Source organism: Myotis yumanensis, unplaced genomic scaffold, assembly GCF_028538775.1.
Source record: "Myotis yumanensis isolate MYYU_CA2020_CCGP unplaced genomic scaffold, mMyoYum1.0.hap1 SCAF_3, whole genome shotgun sequence".
NCBI classification, from domain to species: Eukaryota; Metazoa; Chordata; class Mammalia; order Chiroptera; family Vespertilionidae; genus Myotis; species Myotis yumanensis.
In genome coordinates, this window is record NW_027223754.1 from 205,272,117 (window position 1) to 205,287,427 (window position 15,311).

General features: G+C 53.8%; 1 protein-coding gene across 1 annotated transcript; it reads left to right on the forward strand.

Moving 5' to 3' along the window:
- The first annotated feature begins 335 nt into the window (after positions 1–335).
- On the forward strand, positions 336–10,621 carry ISX (intestine specific homeobox). The gene is made up of 4 exons (XM_070407961.1): positions 336–1,436; positions 6,639–6,790; positions 8,587–8,703; positions 9,702–10,621. The coding sequence occupies exons 1-4, from the start codon at positions 1,121–1,123 to the stop codon at positions 9,939–9,941; spliced, it is 825 nt and encodes a 274-aa protein (XP_070264062.1). The 5' UTR covers positions 336–1,120; the 3' UTR covers positions 9,942–10,621.
- The last annotated feature ends 4,690 nt before the right edge of the window (positions 10,622–15,311 follow it).

The window sequence follows — 15,311 nt, forward strand, 5'->3', positions numbered from 1 at the left end:
CACCCAGCAGACTGCACCCTGGCCCAGCCTCCAGCCTGAAGGAGACCCATAAACCCTCCCGGCTGAGTAAACACGTTTCATTGGGCCACAGACACTTCCTGGCCATCCTGCCCCACCTTCCCTTGACCTCCTCCAGCCTAGCCAGCTCCCCCCGCACAGCCCCAGCCCCCCAAACCCGTCCTCTAGCCCCCCTCTGCCCCCGGCCCCTATCCCTGGACACCTGCGTCCCCGGCCCTAAGGAGGGTGGAGAGTTTCTTGCTTATCAGCCGTTTTACTGCCCCCTCCTCCCTGTTTACACAGTCACTGGGTACAGAGCTCCTCGCCAGGACAGGCCATGCCTGTCAGCTCCCAGCCCAGGGCTCCCGGGCAGAGAGAAGGGCCCTTCGGTGCTGTCTCGGGGGCAGGGAGGGGGCTGCAAGCAGGAAAGAAGCAGAAAGAACGCCAAAGGCGAGAAGCTCCCTGGTCCGGGTGCCCACTGAGAGGTTTCTGAAGTGAGGTCGGAGAGCAAAGAAAGTCAGGGCGGGACCAGAGCCGCCTGGGAGGCCCAGCACTCAGCCCGGCCCATCACGGAGAGCACCTGGCAGTGCCCAGTGACGACGGGCAGTGCCCAGTGACACCACCTCCCCGGCTGCAGGCCATCGGAAGCACGGGTGCTTGGAAGGCGCATTCTGGAGACTAGATGCCGCGGAGCTGAGAGACATCCAGGGGGGTCTCTGGGAACACCCTCAGCTGTGGTGCGGCCCCCGACGGAGTTGGCCACCTGGGACCCAAGGGTGGCACCGCAGCCCCCCAGAGGCCTGGCCGGAGCCAGCAGGAAAGGCCACAAGCCAGAGAAAGGGCAGGAAGGTGGCCCCCGCTGCCCCAGCTCGCCTCTGGGGGCAGGCTTCTCCTCCGCCCAGCTCTGTGCCCTGCTGCCCGCTGGCCGTGACCTCGGGGCCCTGGGCCTAGGCTAGAGCCTGAAGCCGCCCACCCAGAGAAGACCCTTTGCAGTAAGACTGAAGCCAATTGGGGTACAGCCGGCCCAGCTCCTCCCATGTGACCCACACCTCGATCCCAGGCGTGAGCGGCAGCGGCCCATGGAAGTCCCTGGGGAGGCGGCATCGCGCCCGGATCACCCGACATGAGGCTCTCCACCTCTGCCTGCCCTCTTGATCCCAGGAGTCTCGGGGGAGGAAGCAGCCACCCGCCACCAGCATCACCCTGGGCATCCACAAACCCCCTCTGCCCTCCTCTCAGCCGCCCAGGGAGAGTGCTCAGGCAGGGTATGGAGAGGAAGGACTCGGGGTGCTGTGAGGCCCCCAAGAAACTGGGCCTGTCCTTCTCCATCGAGGAGATCTTAAAGAGGCCTGCCGAGAGGAGCAACGGGGGCAGGGGGACCGGGCAAGCGGCCGCTGCAGGCTCCAGGCTGGAGAGGTCCCCCCAGGACCAGCCCCAGGGTAAGTGTCTTCTGGTCATTTCTTATACTTTCCTGAGTCTCCACGACCCAGCTGGGTTACACTGCGGTGACAGGAGAGGGGGCTCTAAAATTCAGAGATACCAGGCATGGGGCTGGGACCTCCAATCTCTTTCTACCCAGCCCAGAACTGTGGCTGTTCCGATGCGACACCAGGCCCAGTGAGTTGCAGAATGCAGGGACGGGGCCTGTCCTGCAACCAGGCCCCGGTGGGAATGCTGCTGCCAGGCACTTACTGAGCATTTACGACGTGACAGGCACTGTCCCCAAGGCTGCGTGTGCCGCCCATCTGCCTTCATCATGACCATAGCCTGACAGATGTGGAAACCCATCTGTGAACGGAGAGCGGTGGATGGTGTCCCCGAGTTGCCCAGCGAGTAAGCAGAAAACCCGAGGTCCGAGCCTGCTCAGGCCGCCCCTAAACACTGCTCAGTCCACACATTCTCCTCCGTGAGCGCAGCCCAGCCAGCTCAGCAGGAGTGGCTGAGGTTTTGCCCGGATCTGCCCGTCCTAACCACCCCGCCCCAGGCCAGTGCTCCCCCCAGGGCATGTCCCCAAAGAGCAGTGACCACATCCAGACCCCTCCCTGACAGCTGGCGTGGGGAAGGCCCCTCCTAAGAGCAGGAATCGGTGCCATCTGACTCAGTGCTAGCCTGGCCTGTGTGAGCGCAGGACGTCCCTTTCCCCTCGGGCCGAGCTTTATCCTCGGTGACACGGTCGAGGGAAGGGAGGGGACACCGAGGAGATGTCTCAAGTGCCCACTGGCGTCTGAGAGTCAATGAGCCCGCGGTTCTCACATGAGGGTCCCAGTTCTCTCCTCCTTCCCACCCCTTTAATCCAGGGAATCCCCACACACGACCCACAGCCCCTCAGTCCAGTATCCGGAGAGGGGGTTGTCCCCAGCTGCAGGGGAAGACCATGAAGGACCCCTCCTTCCCGGGGAGGTGGCGGGTCCCCCTGTAGCTGAGCTTTTTAATGGGGAAGAATCCCCAGCGTCAGTGCCAGAAGTTCATTCATATCTTCCAGTGAAGTGGATGAGCATTCACAGAAACCATTCTTCTGGGGGTCCAGCCTCAGTCCCTCCTGCTGCAGCTTCATAGAATCCATGACGAGAGAGGGAGAGAGGGAGAGAGAGAGAGAGAGAGAGAGAGAGAGAGAGAGAGAGAGAGATCTGATATCCCTACCAGAGGAGCCGCCCTTCTCCCAGCTGACAATGGCTTCTGGCAAAAAGGCAGGCGGTCACTCATCCCGAACCTCCCTAAAGACGCCGGTGCATCCACGTCAGCTCCAGCCAGAGCAGACCCCAGGGGGTGACCAACCACAGAGCAGCGGTGGGTTAGACAGCGCCCCTGGCTCCCGGCACTCCATGGCCATCCTGCCATCAAATTGTCACAGGTGTGAGCCCCCACCTTATAGATGATACACCAAGAGGAGAAGACCCATCAGCTGCCAACACCACATGAGTGTTAGCACGAGAACTGCGCCCTGGAGGCCTGAGACCACCCACTCCAGGCTATTCCTGAACGTGGCTTAAACCATCCATCCACCGCGAACTCTGCTGGAATCCCGTGTTTCCGAGGCTAGTGAAGAGCCCCTGGGTGGTTTTCAAGATGACGCTGAGGGAGCACAAAGATGAGATGATTTATCCCAATAGTTCTCATTATTTGTACACGAAGCTTCTGTTTAGGACCCAGGATGCTGGTTCCCCATTTTTTGGTCACAACATGAAGTTTTCTTTTTAAATAAGTTTACTTATTTAAGTAAACAAAAGAGTTTATTTGGGAAGCTGCTAAGCAAATAATAATGCAGATGGGATGCCGACCTGTCGGAAAGCACAGAGGTCACTGGCAGACACTGTGAAGGAGCAGAGTCTGTGAGAGGCTGGGTGAGGGGGACAGGAAGCTGGGGTTGCAGGAATCTGGCCTCTACGCCCAGCTGGCACCGGTTCACGGGAGGCCCTCAGGCGAGCCTGGGATCTCTGGGCCTCGGTTTTCCCATGTGGAGCATGAAAGAGCATTCAGGACCATTCCTGAGGTCCCTCCCAGCTCTGACACCATGACCAGCTCCACAGCAAACTGGGTGCTGAGAAGCCTTGTGGTTTCACCCACGGCGATTTCCCACTCAGAGCTTCCTCCCAGCAGCGGGGTCTCCCCGCAGGCAGGGCAGGGCAGGGCAGGGCAGGGTGGCAGGAGGGGCAGCCTCTCCCACCCTCACAGGACCCCCACCTCCACCCCACCTATTTCCCTCTTGGCATCACCCCAGTAATAACCACAAAAGAGTAAAGTCCTCTGGCCTCATGTGCCACGTTAAGGGCTCCATGGTGTGGCTGGTGGAGGTTGCCTGGCACACCCAGGGAGCTCCTGAAAATGCCGCATGGCAGGCCTGGCACCCAAGACTCTGACTCTAGGTCCAGGATGGTGCCCAGGAACCCCAGTTCTAACCAGCTCTCCCAAAAGTGGTCCAAGGATGCAAGTGGTCCAAAGACCACTCTTTGGGGAGGCTGAGGCCAAGGGAGGCAGAGTGGCTGGCTCTGAGCTGCAGAACCAATACCTACAGGAGCCAGGGCCTGGCCAGTCATCCAGGCCGAGGACCATGCTCCGCTCCCCCGTGTCTCCTGGCAGCAGCCAGGGTGCATCCTCCCCACATCTTTCCATGCTCACAGGGACCCTCCTCATCTAAGGCTTGGACCCTCCCAGGTCTCGAGCCAATGAAAAATTCCAAGAGGGTCTTCCAACTTAAGAGGATGCTGAGGCCAGCTGACCGCTCCCTCCTTCTGAGAGAGGCCAGCTCCCTGGAGGCCTAGGGTGTGTCTCATGGCTCATTAATGACTCTGCCCTTAGGCTCCCATGAGAGCAGACAGCAGCAGGGCTAAAGGATGCAGAGCTAAAAGCCTGTACATCCCCCAGGATAAGTGTGGTTTCTCTCTCTCTCTCTCTCTCTCCTTATCTCAGTCCCTGCCACCAGTCACAACCTACCATGGCCATGGGGACATTCCTACAGGTCTGGGGGACCTGAAGGCTGGTTCTAGAATTGAGAAGCCGACTCCTTCTTAGGCCCTGTTAGGAGTACAGGGCAGTACAATGCTGGACTCCTGCCTGCAAAAAACCAAACATTGTATTCTTGTAGGATCCCCTGAAAAGCAGAGCTGAAGGGAGGGTTTAAGCCCAAGTGCTGAAGGCAGTGACCACTGTGCAAAACTGAACTTCGATCCTTTGGGAAAGGGAGCAAATATACTCCTTGGAATTATGTGGGCTTTGCAGCCTAGAAAGTCATCCCCTGGCAGTAGCAAGTGGTTCTGGAGCACACAAAGGTCTGAGGGAAGCGAGCAGGGCGCTGACAACATTACTATGGTAACAGGCCCCCCTCGTGTCAGAGCCAGGAGAAAGCCGAGTGGACGGCAGAGGCTTTAGCATCGGCTATAATTTAAATTCGATGTATTCATCATATGCTTCATCCAGGCATGCAACGAGCTACTGAATGGTGGCTGGGTGGCAGGCTTATCTATTGCTGCACACACGAAAATTGTCCCCAAACTTGGGGGCTTCACCTAACCATGAACACTTACTCTGTCACTCACATTCTGTGGGTCGGGAATCTGGGAATGACTTAACTGGGCGGCCTGGCTCAGGGTCCCTGTGAGATCGCAGGAAGGGTGTCGTTTGCTGTCACCCGAAGGCTGGACTGGAATAAAGGATCTGTTCCCACGGTGGCTGGCGCTCATGGCTGGTGAGTGGCAACAACCGTTGGAGGCGGCCTCAGTTTCTCCCCAGGCAGGGCTCTCCACATGCTGCTTGAGTGTCCTCCCAAAATGGGGGTGGCATCACTCAGAGCGAGCCATCCAAGAGGGAGGGAGCCAAATGGGAGCTGCCACTTCCAATGGCCCATCTGTTAGGGGCGTCATTAAGGTGGGCCCGCATTAAAGGAGACAAGAATGCAAAGGGTCTTATCTTAAAGCCACCACAGGTATCAGCTGGGAGTGGGGATGCTGCGGAGAGCAGAGCACAAGCACAGCCCTGCCTCGCCCAGCAGGAGACAAATGGCCATCCAATAGTCACGAGGAAAGTGCAATGCCGGTGGCGATAGTGCGGGGAGGGGTGACACAGCACCCTAATGGCCTGTTCTAAGGGAAGTTTGGTCCATCGAGGAGGCCAGGGGAGGTTTCCCAGAGGAGGTCGTGGTTGCTGCTGTGAGCACAAGGGAACTACAGGAAGTCCCTGACTGACTGGAGAGAAGAAGCCAGTGTGGGTCTGCCGTGGAAGACTCCTGCCCTGCACCCCACCCACCCGCCATGTCCAGGAGGCGTCTCTGGCTCGCAGGAGGGCTCCCAGGGGTGCCCTGGATCCCCTCCCTGCCGAGCCCGCAGCCTCAGAAAGACAAGGACAGGCCCTTGCAGAGACTTTGCCCGTGCAAAGCCCCCAGGGCCTGTAGCTGAGCAGCCAGGGCCCATTAGCAGACCCCAGAGAAGGAGCAATCAGGGGAGGGAGCCGAGCGTGGAGAAACATCGGTTTATAATTAGGTGGCCTAATCACCTGTGTAAATTGTGTATTTCTTATGATCGATGTGCTAAACGGCTCAGGTTTAATTAAGTTCTGCTGACTCGTTCTCTGTGAAGACCCACCGGAGTGTGATTCACAGCTTGCACAATTAATAACGGGGAGAGGAGCAACCCGGAAGGGGGCAGTTTCCCGACACTTTCCTCACCTCTCCCCCACTCCCGTCCCCCTCCCCCCGCCTGGTGCCCTCCAGGGTGCCTTCGGCCAGTGCAGCCGGTGTGCTGCACTGTGGCCACCAGCTCCTGGGCCTGAGATGCCGGGCCTAGACCGGAACTCAAGGGTTTTCTCCTCCCAATCCAGTTCCCCTTCCACGGCTCGGAAAATGGGGCCCACCACCCACATCGTCCTCTCTGACTGGGCCCAGTGAATCCCAGCCCTTCCTGGGGACTGAGAACCTTGCCCCAGTGCATGGGCACCCCCATCCATGAGCTTGTCTTCCCAACCTCTTGTTCACTGAGGTCCAAAATTCTACGGGCTGAGCTCTGTGCGCTATCTTTTCTCTGTTCCCTATTCCATTTGTGCTCTTCTGCCTTCTCTCACCTGCTTCCTCTTTTTCATACCCACTGTGGTCTGTAACCTAAAGCCAACAGCAAGGTCACTAACACACCTTGGCCCCTCCCCCTTCCATCCAGAGGAGAGGAAGAGCAAGCGGAGGGTCCGAACCACCTTCACCACAGAGCAGCTGCATGAGCTGGAGAAGCTCTTCCGCTTCACCCACTACCCAGACATCCACGTCCGCAACCAGCTGGCAGCCAGGATCAACCTCCCAGAAGCTCGGGTGCAGGTACAACCCCCCCGCTCTAGCCCCACCTCAATACACTGGGTGAGACACTATGGATCCCGGACCTCCGGGCCTGCCCCGTCTGAAACTTGCCATTGGCTTTGTCCCACAAATACAGTCATATCTGCTAAACATTACATTCCAGGAAAGGAGGTCCCCATAGTTATAAGATGATTTCTCTCCTTGGAGGGTGAAAATGGAGTGAGGTGGCATTGCTGATGGCCATCGATAGATGCTCCCATTCCCTGCCTCTCCACTTGGCTACAGTTTCAGAACCTCATCCACTATGCAGCCTCATTCACAAAAATGCCTCTTGACAATCTAAACCGGGGTCAACACAGGTTTTCTGTAAAGGGCCAGGTGGTAATTATGTTGGGCCTCGGGGGCCATCCGATCACTGTCATAGCTATTTAACCCTGCCATTGTAACATAAGAGCAGCCACAGACCATACACAAATAATTGAGCATGGCAGTGTTCCAATAAAACTTTATCGATAAACACTAACATGTGAATTTTATATAATTTGCATGTGTCACAAAATATTCTTCTTCTGTGGATTGTTTGCAGCCATTTAAAAATGTGAGAACTATTCTTAACTCATGGGTAGGCCATGCACAAACAGCTGGCGGGCCAGAGTCAGCCGACAAGCCTTAGTTTTCCAGCCCCTGATCTGGACCACATGGCTGTCATCACTTTGACAGCAGAGAAATGGAGAGGACCCTGGACCCAAGGTCTGAGGCCTAGTTCAAACATCGACTGCCTAATCCGAAATTTTCCACAAGCTTCTCCCTCCTCCTTGTAATCCTTGTGCAATTTCTTCACCCCTGAGTGTCTATGGCTTTTTCCATGGTTTGGGAATATAATAGCCCCTTGTCACTCACCAGGCATACATCCTGCCCTCCTGGCACATGCCCAGTTTTGCAAGCACCATTCTAGCAAACCCAAATCCAATGGTTGCACTGTTGGCATGCTCTCCAATGGTTTTCTAAATCACTCTCTCTTTTTTTTTAACAAACATGATGGGCTCATTTGAATTCAAAATCTCAGTGAGGGCCCAGGACAACATTCTACTCTTTATCTTATCCCAACTTACTTTTCTTCTGGCTAAGGATGCCCCTGCCTCAGACTTCTCCCCTTTTTCTTTCCATTAGAAATCTGTCACCAGCTACGTTGGTAGCCCCAGCTAAGTGGCTCAAAATTTAGCGGCGTCTCAGCAGAAAGACCCAGTACAAATGGCCACGTGTCAGGGACAATCAGGATGCTCATGAATACAGGAAATGCCAATGTTCCTGCAGATGCCAAGGGGCCCACAGGAGTTGCAAACTGGTGGCCTGCCAGCAGGAAACAGCCCACTGGTGGGTTTTATTTGGTCTGCACAGTATTTTAAAGCTCAGAACTCTCACAGAAAAATCCAGATTTCTGTCTCAGAAATTGGATGAGCCTGCAAGGCTGGGCTCACATTTCATGTGGTGGCTGGTGGCTGTTTGGCTGAAGCTGAGAGACTGCCCCCTTAGGCTTGGGGGCCATGGACCCCACCCCTCCTGATTACGGGGCACCCAGCTGCTGCCCTCCCGAATGATCCGGCCCCGCAGATGTTGGAGGCTGTGGTCCCTAACCCCTCTCAGAAGGCTGACCTCCAGAGCCAGAGAAATCCTGGATGCTGTGAGCTTTCTAAACCGCAAAGTCTCTCGGGAGGCGCGGTTATTAGGCATGTTGGGGGAGACACTAGATGGAGAAAATACCCTTTGCTTACCTCCATCATCTCTCTCTCTCTCTCTCTCTCTCTCTCTCTCATCAGATCTGGTTCCAGAATCAGCGAGCCAAGTGGCGGAAGCAGGAGAAAATGGGCAACCTTGAGGTCCCGCAGCAGCCAAGTGAGGCCGATGTGGCCCCAGCCACACAGCTGGACGTGGCCGTGAGTAGCTGGGGACCCACGGTCTGGGAACGTCCCCTCCAGACCCACGTGGAAGGAAACACCTCAGGGGAATTTTTTTAGAAACAGCATGGGCAAGGATGTTCTGGAAGTCTGTGGGACCTGGGACAAATCACGGCCACTCTGTCCCCGTGTCCTCACCCCCTGAGTGGCCATCACAGGCTTCTCCCTCCTCCTTGATTCCGTGTGCATAACGTCACAGTTTACAGAATTGGGTCATGGAGTGAAGGGTGGTACCCAGGGGTGAACCCTGGAGTCCGACTGCCCGGGTTCGGGTCCCAGCTCTGCCCTCAGCAGCAGGGTGGCCGGGAAGAGTCAGGCACCCCTCCGAGGTCAATATAGTTTTGATGAGGATGAGAGTATTGGCCTCCCACTGAGACATCTATTTGTGTACCAGATGCTAACCCCTGGGGAGGCAGCACTACAAGGAATAGACAGTCCTGGGGCGAAAGGTTTGTGCAGCCCCGCTGTGGTGCTAGGAGGCAGGGGTTTTTTTTAATATATTTTTTTATTGATTTCAGAGAGGAGGGGAGAGAGAGATAGAAACATCAATGATGAGAGAGAAGCATTAATCGGCTGCCTTCTGCACTCCCCACCCTGGGGATCGAGCCTCAACCCGAGTATGTGCCCTGACCGGGAATTGAACCGTGATCTCCTGGTTCATGGGTCAATGCTCAACCAGCTAAGTGGCCAGGTGGGCAGGATTTTTTATTTATCCTTGTTTTCCCGCTAACACAGAAACTGGGCTCTGAGAAGCAAAGCGACTTTTCCACGTCCAGCAATTGCTGTGAATGGTGGAATAAGGGCCAGGCTTCCTGGTTCTCTCCCCACCCCTCACCCCACCCCCGTGCATACATTTCTCCCCAGGTTGGTCCCCTACCCGCCCTCTCTGCCCATGTCGTGGGGGAAGGTTGGGGAGCTCCAGGGCAGCCCAGGGTAAAGCCGAGGACTCACGGCCCTCCTGACCTCTCCTGTGACAGGGCCCCCTGCTGCCGCCCCCTGCGCTGTCCAGGCTGGTGCCTCCCCCGGGGTGTTATCCGCCGGATCAAGGTCAGCTGGCCTCTGCCTGGTTTCCTGCTGGAGTCACTCTCCTCCCACACCACCCATGGGAGACACCACCTCTCCCGGGCCCTGTCATCCTGCAGACCTGCGTCCCCACCCTCTGCTTCCTTCCACCTCCACACCCCAGATGGGGCAGCATCTGCGCCACCTCCACATAGGGACCCGACGGACATCCTCTCCCCCGTGGGGCCACGCTCCTCCCCGGGTGACAAGTGGCAGGAAGGGGCCCAGGCGTCTGGGGGAGTCAACCTCCTGATCCAGAGACGGCCCACATGCCAGGAAGCCACCCCCGCATGCCCCTGGGAAGGCTGCAGCAGGCTCCGCAGCAAGGTGGCCCTCCTGGCTCAACGACACAGGCGTTCAGACCTCAGGGGGAGCTCTGGAACCAGGAGGTCATTGTCTTGCACCTGTGCTTCCTCCAACATGCTCTGTGACCTCCAGCCAGTCACTTACCCTCTCTGGACCTCATCTGTAACAGGAAGCAGCTGGACAAGATGACTCCTGAGGGCCTCTGGCCTTTACCCTGGTGAGGTGAACCATGGTGAGAACAGAGGCATGGAGGGGGCCAGTGAGAGGTTGTTGGCTCTTTCATTCATGACACACGTATTGAGCACCTACTGAGTGCTCCATGCACGGAACTGGATATTGACATGAGCAGCCGAGTCTCTGCCCCTCTGAGCTCAATCCAGGTTGGTCGAAGGGACAGCGCTGACCTTCTCCAGCAGGTACAACCTTCGCCAGTGACCTTGCTGTTGGCCCATGTCTATCACATTCTGTGTGGCTTTGATGTGAATGTCTTAAAGAAAGAGAAATATAGGAAAAAGCTTTTTAATTTTAAACAGAACTTCGTGTCTTTGGTTATTCTATTGAATTGGGGAGGGATGTTGCCATTTCTGATCCGAATGAAGAGTAAGACAGCAAGATCTTTGTAGAGTTTATTTCCTGGGACTTTGCCAGGGGCCCAGCTGCAAGACCAGCCTCACCCTGCCCTGAAAAGCCTAGCGTTGCATTGGGCTCTGCTGTTTCCTTGCAGATTGACCTTGAGCTGGATACATGCCCAGTCTGGGCCTCAGTTTTGACATCTGTAAATTGGCCTGCCCACCTGGCCTGCCTCACAGAGCCATCGGGCAGGGTCTGGAAGGAAGTGAAAGTGCTTTTACGAAGTGTGAGGCAGGACCCATTGCGGAGTGATGTTGTCCCAGATCCCACCAGGAAAGTGGCTGCTTTGGGTTCCAGCCCTGGAACAAGTCACACCTGCTCACAGGGAGGCCGTGCACTGAGCCTCCCTTCCGCATGAGTATTGCTGAGACGTGTCCTTCTGGGGGCGGACAGGGCCTGCTCCCCTGAGCTGGGCAGGCTGACCTGACCTCCACGGGCAACCCTAGCAATTCTAGGATGCTTCCCCAAGTCCCAGCACCTCTGCAATCTGCCTGGATCCCAGCCAGGAGTTGGACTGGGAATCAGGAAGGCTGGGTCTCTGTCCTGCATGCTCTCTAATCTGCTGTATGACCTTGCCACTCAATCTCTCTGGCCTCAGCTTTCTCATCTATACATTGCGGGCAGCAAGGCTAGCTCTGCTTCAGGCGTGCAATGGGCCAGCACCATAGAGTACAGCCCGCGATTCGAATGAGCTTTGCAAACTTAAACTCAAAACTCACCCAGAGCCCTGAGTTTATTACTGCCACCTCACCTCCAGCAAAATCTGCATGGAAGGGGAAGCCGAGGGAATCGGGAAGCAAACAAATTGATTAACAAAGACGGGTAGCTTCTCACTTACTGACTCAGGCATCAGGCACCCAACCCACTTCATGGCCCTGAACGCAAATGTGCAAATGTCATTTTTATCATTTTGCTACAACTGGATTTACTTCCTATGTTGTTGGCAGAAAATTTATTCTAGTGACTTCTGTGTTACTGATTCCTCAAACACTCAGGTGTAAACTCAGTCACATTTGAGCTTAAATGTGCCCTTCCCCCACCCCCACCCCTACTCCTTGGAGGCTTTGCCAGGCTGAGGGTGGGGGTTGGGAAAGTGTTTGTACAAATGCCCCTGTGGTCTCCCCAGGAAGGGGATGTGCACTTCTAGGCCTCGGTCTTTGTCAGCCACTGCTGGTGTCCTCTCCGTGTGTCTCAGCTGGTTGGCCTGGAACCCCCAGCTGATGACCCCCTCCTCCCACCTCAACCAGTCCCCTGTTGGGGGCTCCCTCTGCATCCTCTCCTCCAGATGTAAACGCCCTCCTGCAGCTTCTCTCTGCCTTCCAGGTTGTCTCTCCTGGACTGGATGAAAGCTGACAGCTCCCTCACACCCTCGGGGGCCATGGCAGCCCTAGGTCAGGCAGCAGGCTCTCTTTTGAGACCTCTCGCAGCCATTGCTGTTGTCCTGGTTAGGGGCAGGTCATGGAGGAGAGTGCAAATCTGCAGTCTTGGCAGTGGCATGGAGAGGCAGAGGTCTACTCTGCTCAAGGTCCCGATGTTAGTCTGGGTTCAGAGAGAGAGAAAGAGAGAAGGGGGGAGGAGGGAGAGAGAGAGAGAGAGAGAGAGAGAGATTGATTTAGTGTAAGGAATTGACTCTCATGATCTGTGGAGGCTGAGAAGTCCCACGACCTGCAGTGACCAAGCTGGAGACCAGGAGGTAGGAGCGCCCATCTGAATCCAAAGTCAGGAGGTGATGCCCTGATTCAGAGACAGGCAGAGAGCAAGTTCTCCCTCCCTCCGCCCTTCGTTCTATTCCGGCCTCATGATCACCCCCACTTCGAGGGCGATTGCTTTACTCAGTCTCCCAATTCAAATGTCAGTCCAGAAACACCTTCGAGGAATATTAAACCAGTCTCCTGAGCACCAGGGGTGGGGTGGGCGGAGGGGGGGCGGGGGGGGCTGGCAAGTTGACCTGTAAAATTAACCATCACAGTCCCCGTCTCCCGTACCAGCCAATGCCCTCCTTCCCCCAGAATCCTCTCGAGATAGGGTGTGGCCGACCGCACGACATTCTGTGACCAGAATGTTACCCTCAGTTCAGATGTAACAGCTGATTGCGGGGCCACTTCTTCCTCTCTAGGGAAGGATTTCTCTTGCCCTCCGCCCCCCGCCCCCGGGGCCAGGAACTATTTTACCCCCTTTACCTTATATCTGCCAGCTGTGAGACCTTGGGCAAGTGACATGTCCCCTTGTGTATGTTCTCTGCAGAGCAACAGTGTCTTGTGGCTTAGGGTTTCCGTGACAATTAAATGAATTCGTCATTTTGGGCACATGGTGAGCACTCCACAAATGTTAAGAAAAATGTCATTTTCCCAACTCTTCCTTCTACCTCCTTCTCCTTCTGAACTGGAGCTACCATTCTGATCCTAGACTCCATCCCAGAAATTCTTAAACCATCAGGAGATGAGGAACTCTCCCAAGAGTATGCAAAGCAGTGTGTGTGTGTGTGTGTGTGTGTGTGTGTGTGTGTATGTTTCCCAGGGAAAGGGTTCCACTACTTTCATCAGCTTTTCAAAGAGCTCTGGGGCTAAAAATAATCATAATAAAGGATCCCTATCAAGCACACCTGAGTCAACTCCTGACAGATTCATACTCTAGCTGCGTGGACCAAAGACTTGAGATCATTTTTTTTTTAAAGATAAAATCATACAAAGATAAAATGAACAAGTGCCAAAGTTTTAACTCACTAATTAATGAGGGAACCACAACAGTGGCATCACGGGGGAGAATTGGAAAAATGGATACGCATCTAGGCAATCAGGAATGCTGCTGTGAATTACAAAGAGAGACACAAAGGGTCCTAGGCCAGAGAAACACAATTGCATCTCCGTGGGACACAATTCATTTGCATTTCTATGGACAGGAATCATTTGTCTTGTTACCAGTTCTATAGATAAAGAGTTGAAAAACAGCTCAAAGACAATGAAAGGTGCAGAAATCTGGGAAGAGTAGGCTAGACAGAACACCTAGCAATTTTTTTATTTATTCTTTATTGATTAAAGTATTACATATGTCTCCTTTTCCCCCCATTGACCTCTCCCCGACCACTCCCATCCCCCAGCACATGCCCTCACCCCCCTACTGTCTGTGTTCATTGGTTATACTTATATGCATGCATACAAGTCCTTTGGTTGATCTCTTACCCACTCCCCACCCTCAGCAATCTTTATATGCCCATTTCAGTCTTTCATGATTTTTCCAGACCCGAAGTTGTGAATCACTCTGAATCTCACCTTCATCATCCATTAAATGGGGATGACAAGACCTGCCTCAGAAGTTAGCTGTGAGGTGATATCAGATGACACAGGTAAATGTTTTGTATTTGTCCAACACTATGAATTTAGAAAATCATTCTTTACTGCCTCTCACACTCTAGAACTCAAAAGGTTTATACCTAGAATGTGTTTAGACAGACAGTAACATTTCTTTAATATCCATTGACTTTTGACAGTTCAGCTGTTAAGAAGGTGACAGGCCATAGAAAATGGACAAAGAGCAGAAATTAGAGATTCACAGGGAAAACATACAAATGGACACTAAACACATGAAAACGTTCTCAACCTCATTCATAACTTTCAAATGCCAATAAAACAGTATGAAATGCATGTTTTGCCTTTCAGATGGGCAAGTATGGAAAAGTGTTGGTGAGGGAGTGGATGAAATAGTCACTCTCACAATAAGGAAGCGATAGCCCTGTTCAGAACATGAGCTAGTAAGCAGGACAAATGATTCTGTTTCTTCAATAAATCTATTGCATAGAAAAACTGGGGGCAGCTGTTAACAGAATGAAAGACACTCAGAAGACAGAACAAGCAAATGCAATATATGAATCGTTTTGGCCCTAATTTTTAAGAAATAACCATAAGAAATTCTTAGATACAATCAAGGAACTCTAACTATGGACTAATAGAGGGTATTGAAACCTTCTATTAATTGTGTTAATTACTGAAATCACAGGGTCTGGTTTTTTAATGCCCCTTTTTGTTAGGCATGCATACTGAAGTCCTATGGGTGAGAGGATGTCACGTTTGGGATTTGCTTTAAAATACTCCAGCAGCTCTAGGTGGTTTGGCTCAGTGGATAGAGCATTGGCCTGCAGACTAAAGGGTCCCAGGTTTGATTCCGGTCAAGGGCACATGCCCAGGTTGCAGACACAATCCCCAGTAGTGGTGTGCAGGAGGCAGCAATCAATGATTCGCTCTCATCATTGATGTTTCCTCTCTCCCACTCCCTTCCTATAATTTTTTTAAATCCCAATAACATTTTAAAGAAAAATACTCCAGCAAACAAACACACAAACAAAAGAAGGGAGGAGGGAATAGAGAAATAGCACTGGCAAACTGTTCCTAGTTGTTGAGACTTGTCGATAGGCACGTGAGGTTCATAATCTCTCCTCTCTAGTTTTGTATATGATACAAATTTCCATAATAAAGAAATTTTAATCCAAAAGCCATTCATTTAGAAAATAAATAAATAACAAAGAACAGAAGAGGGGAAAAAATGATCTGGAAAGTACAGGTTCTCAAAACAGGTCTCCTGGCAGTGGCATGAAA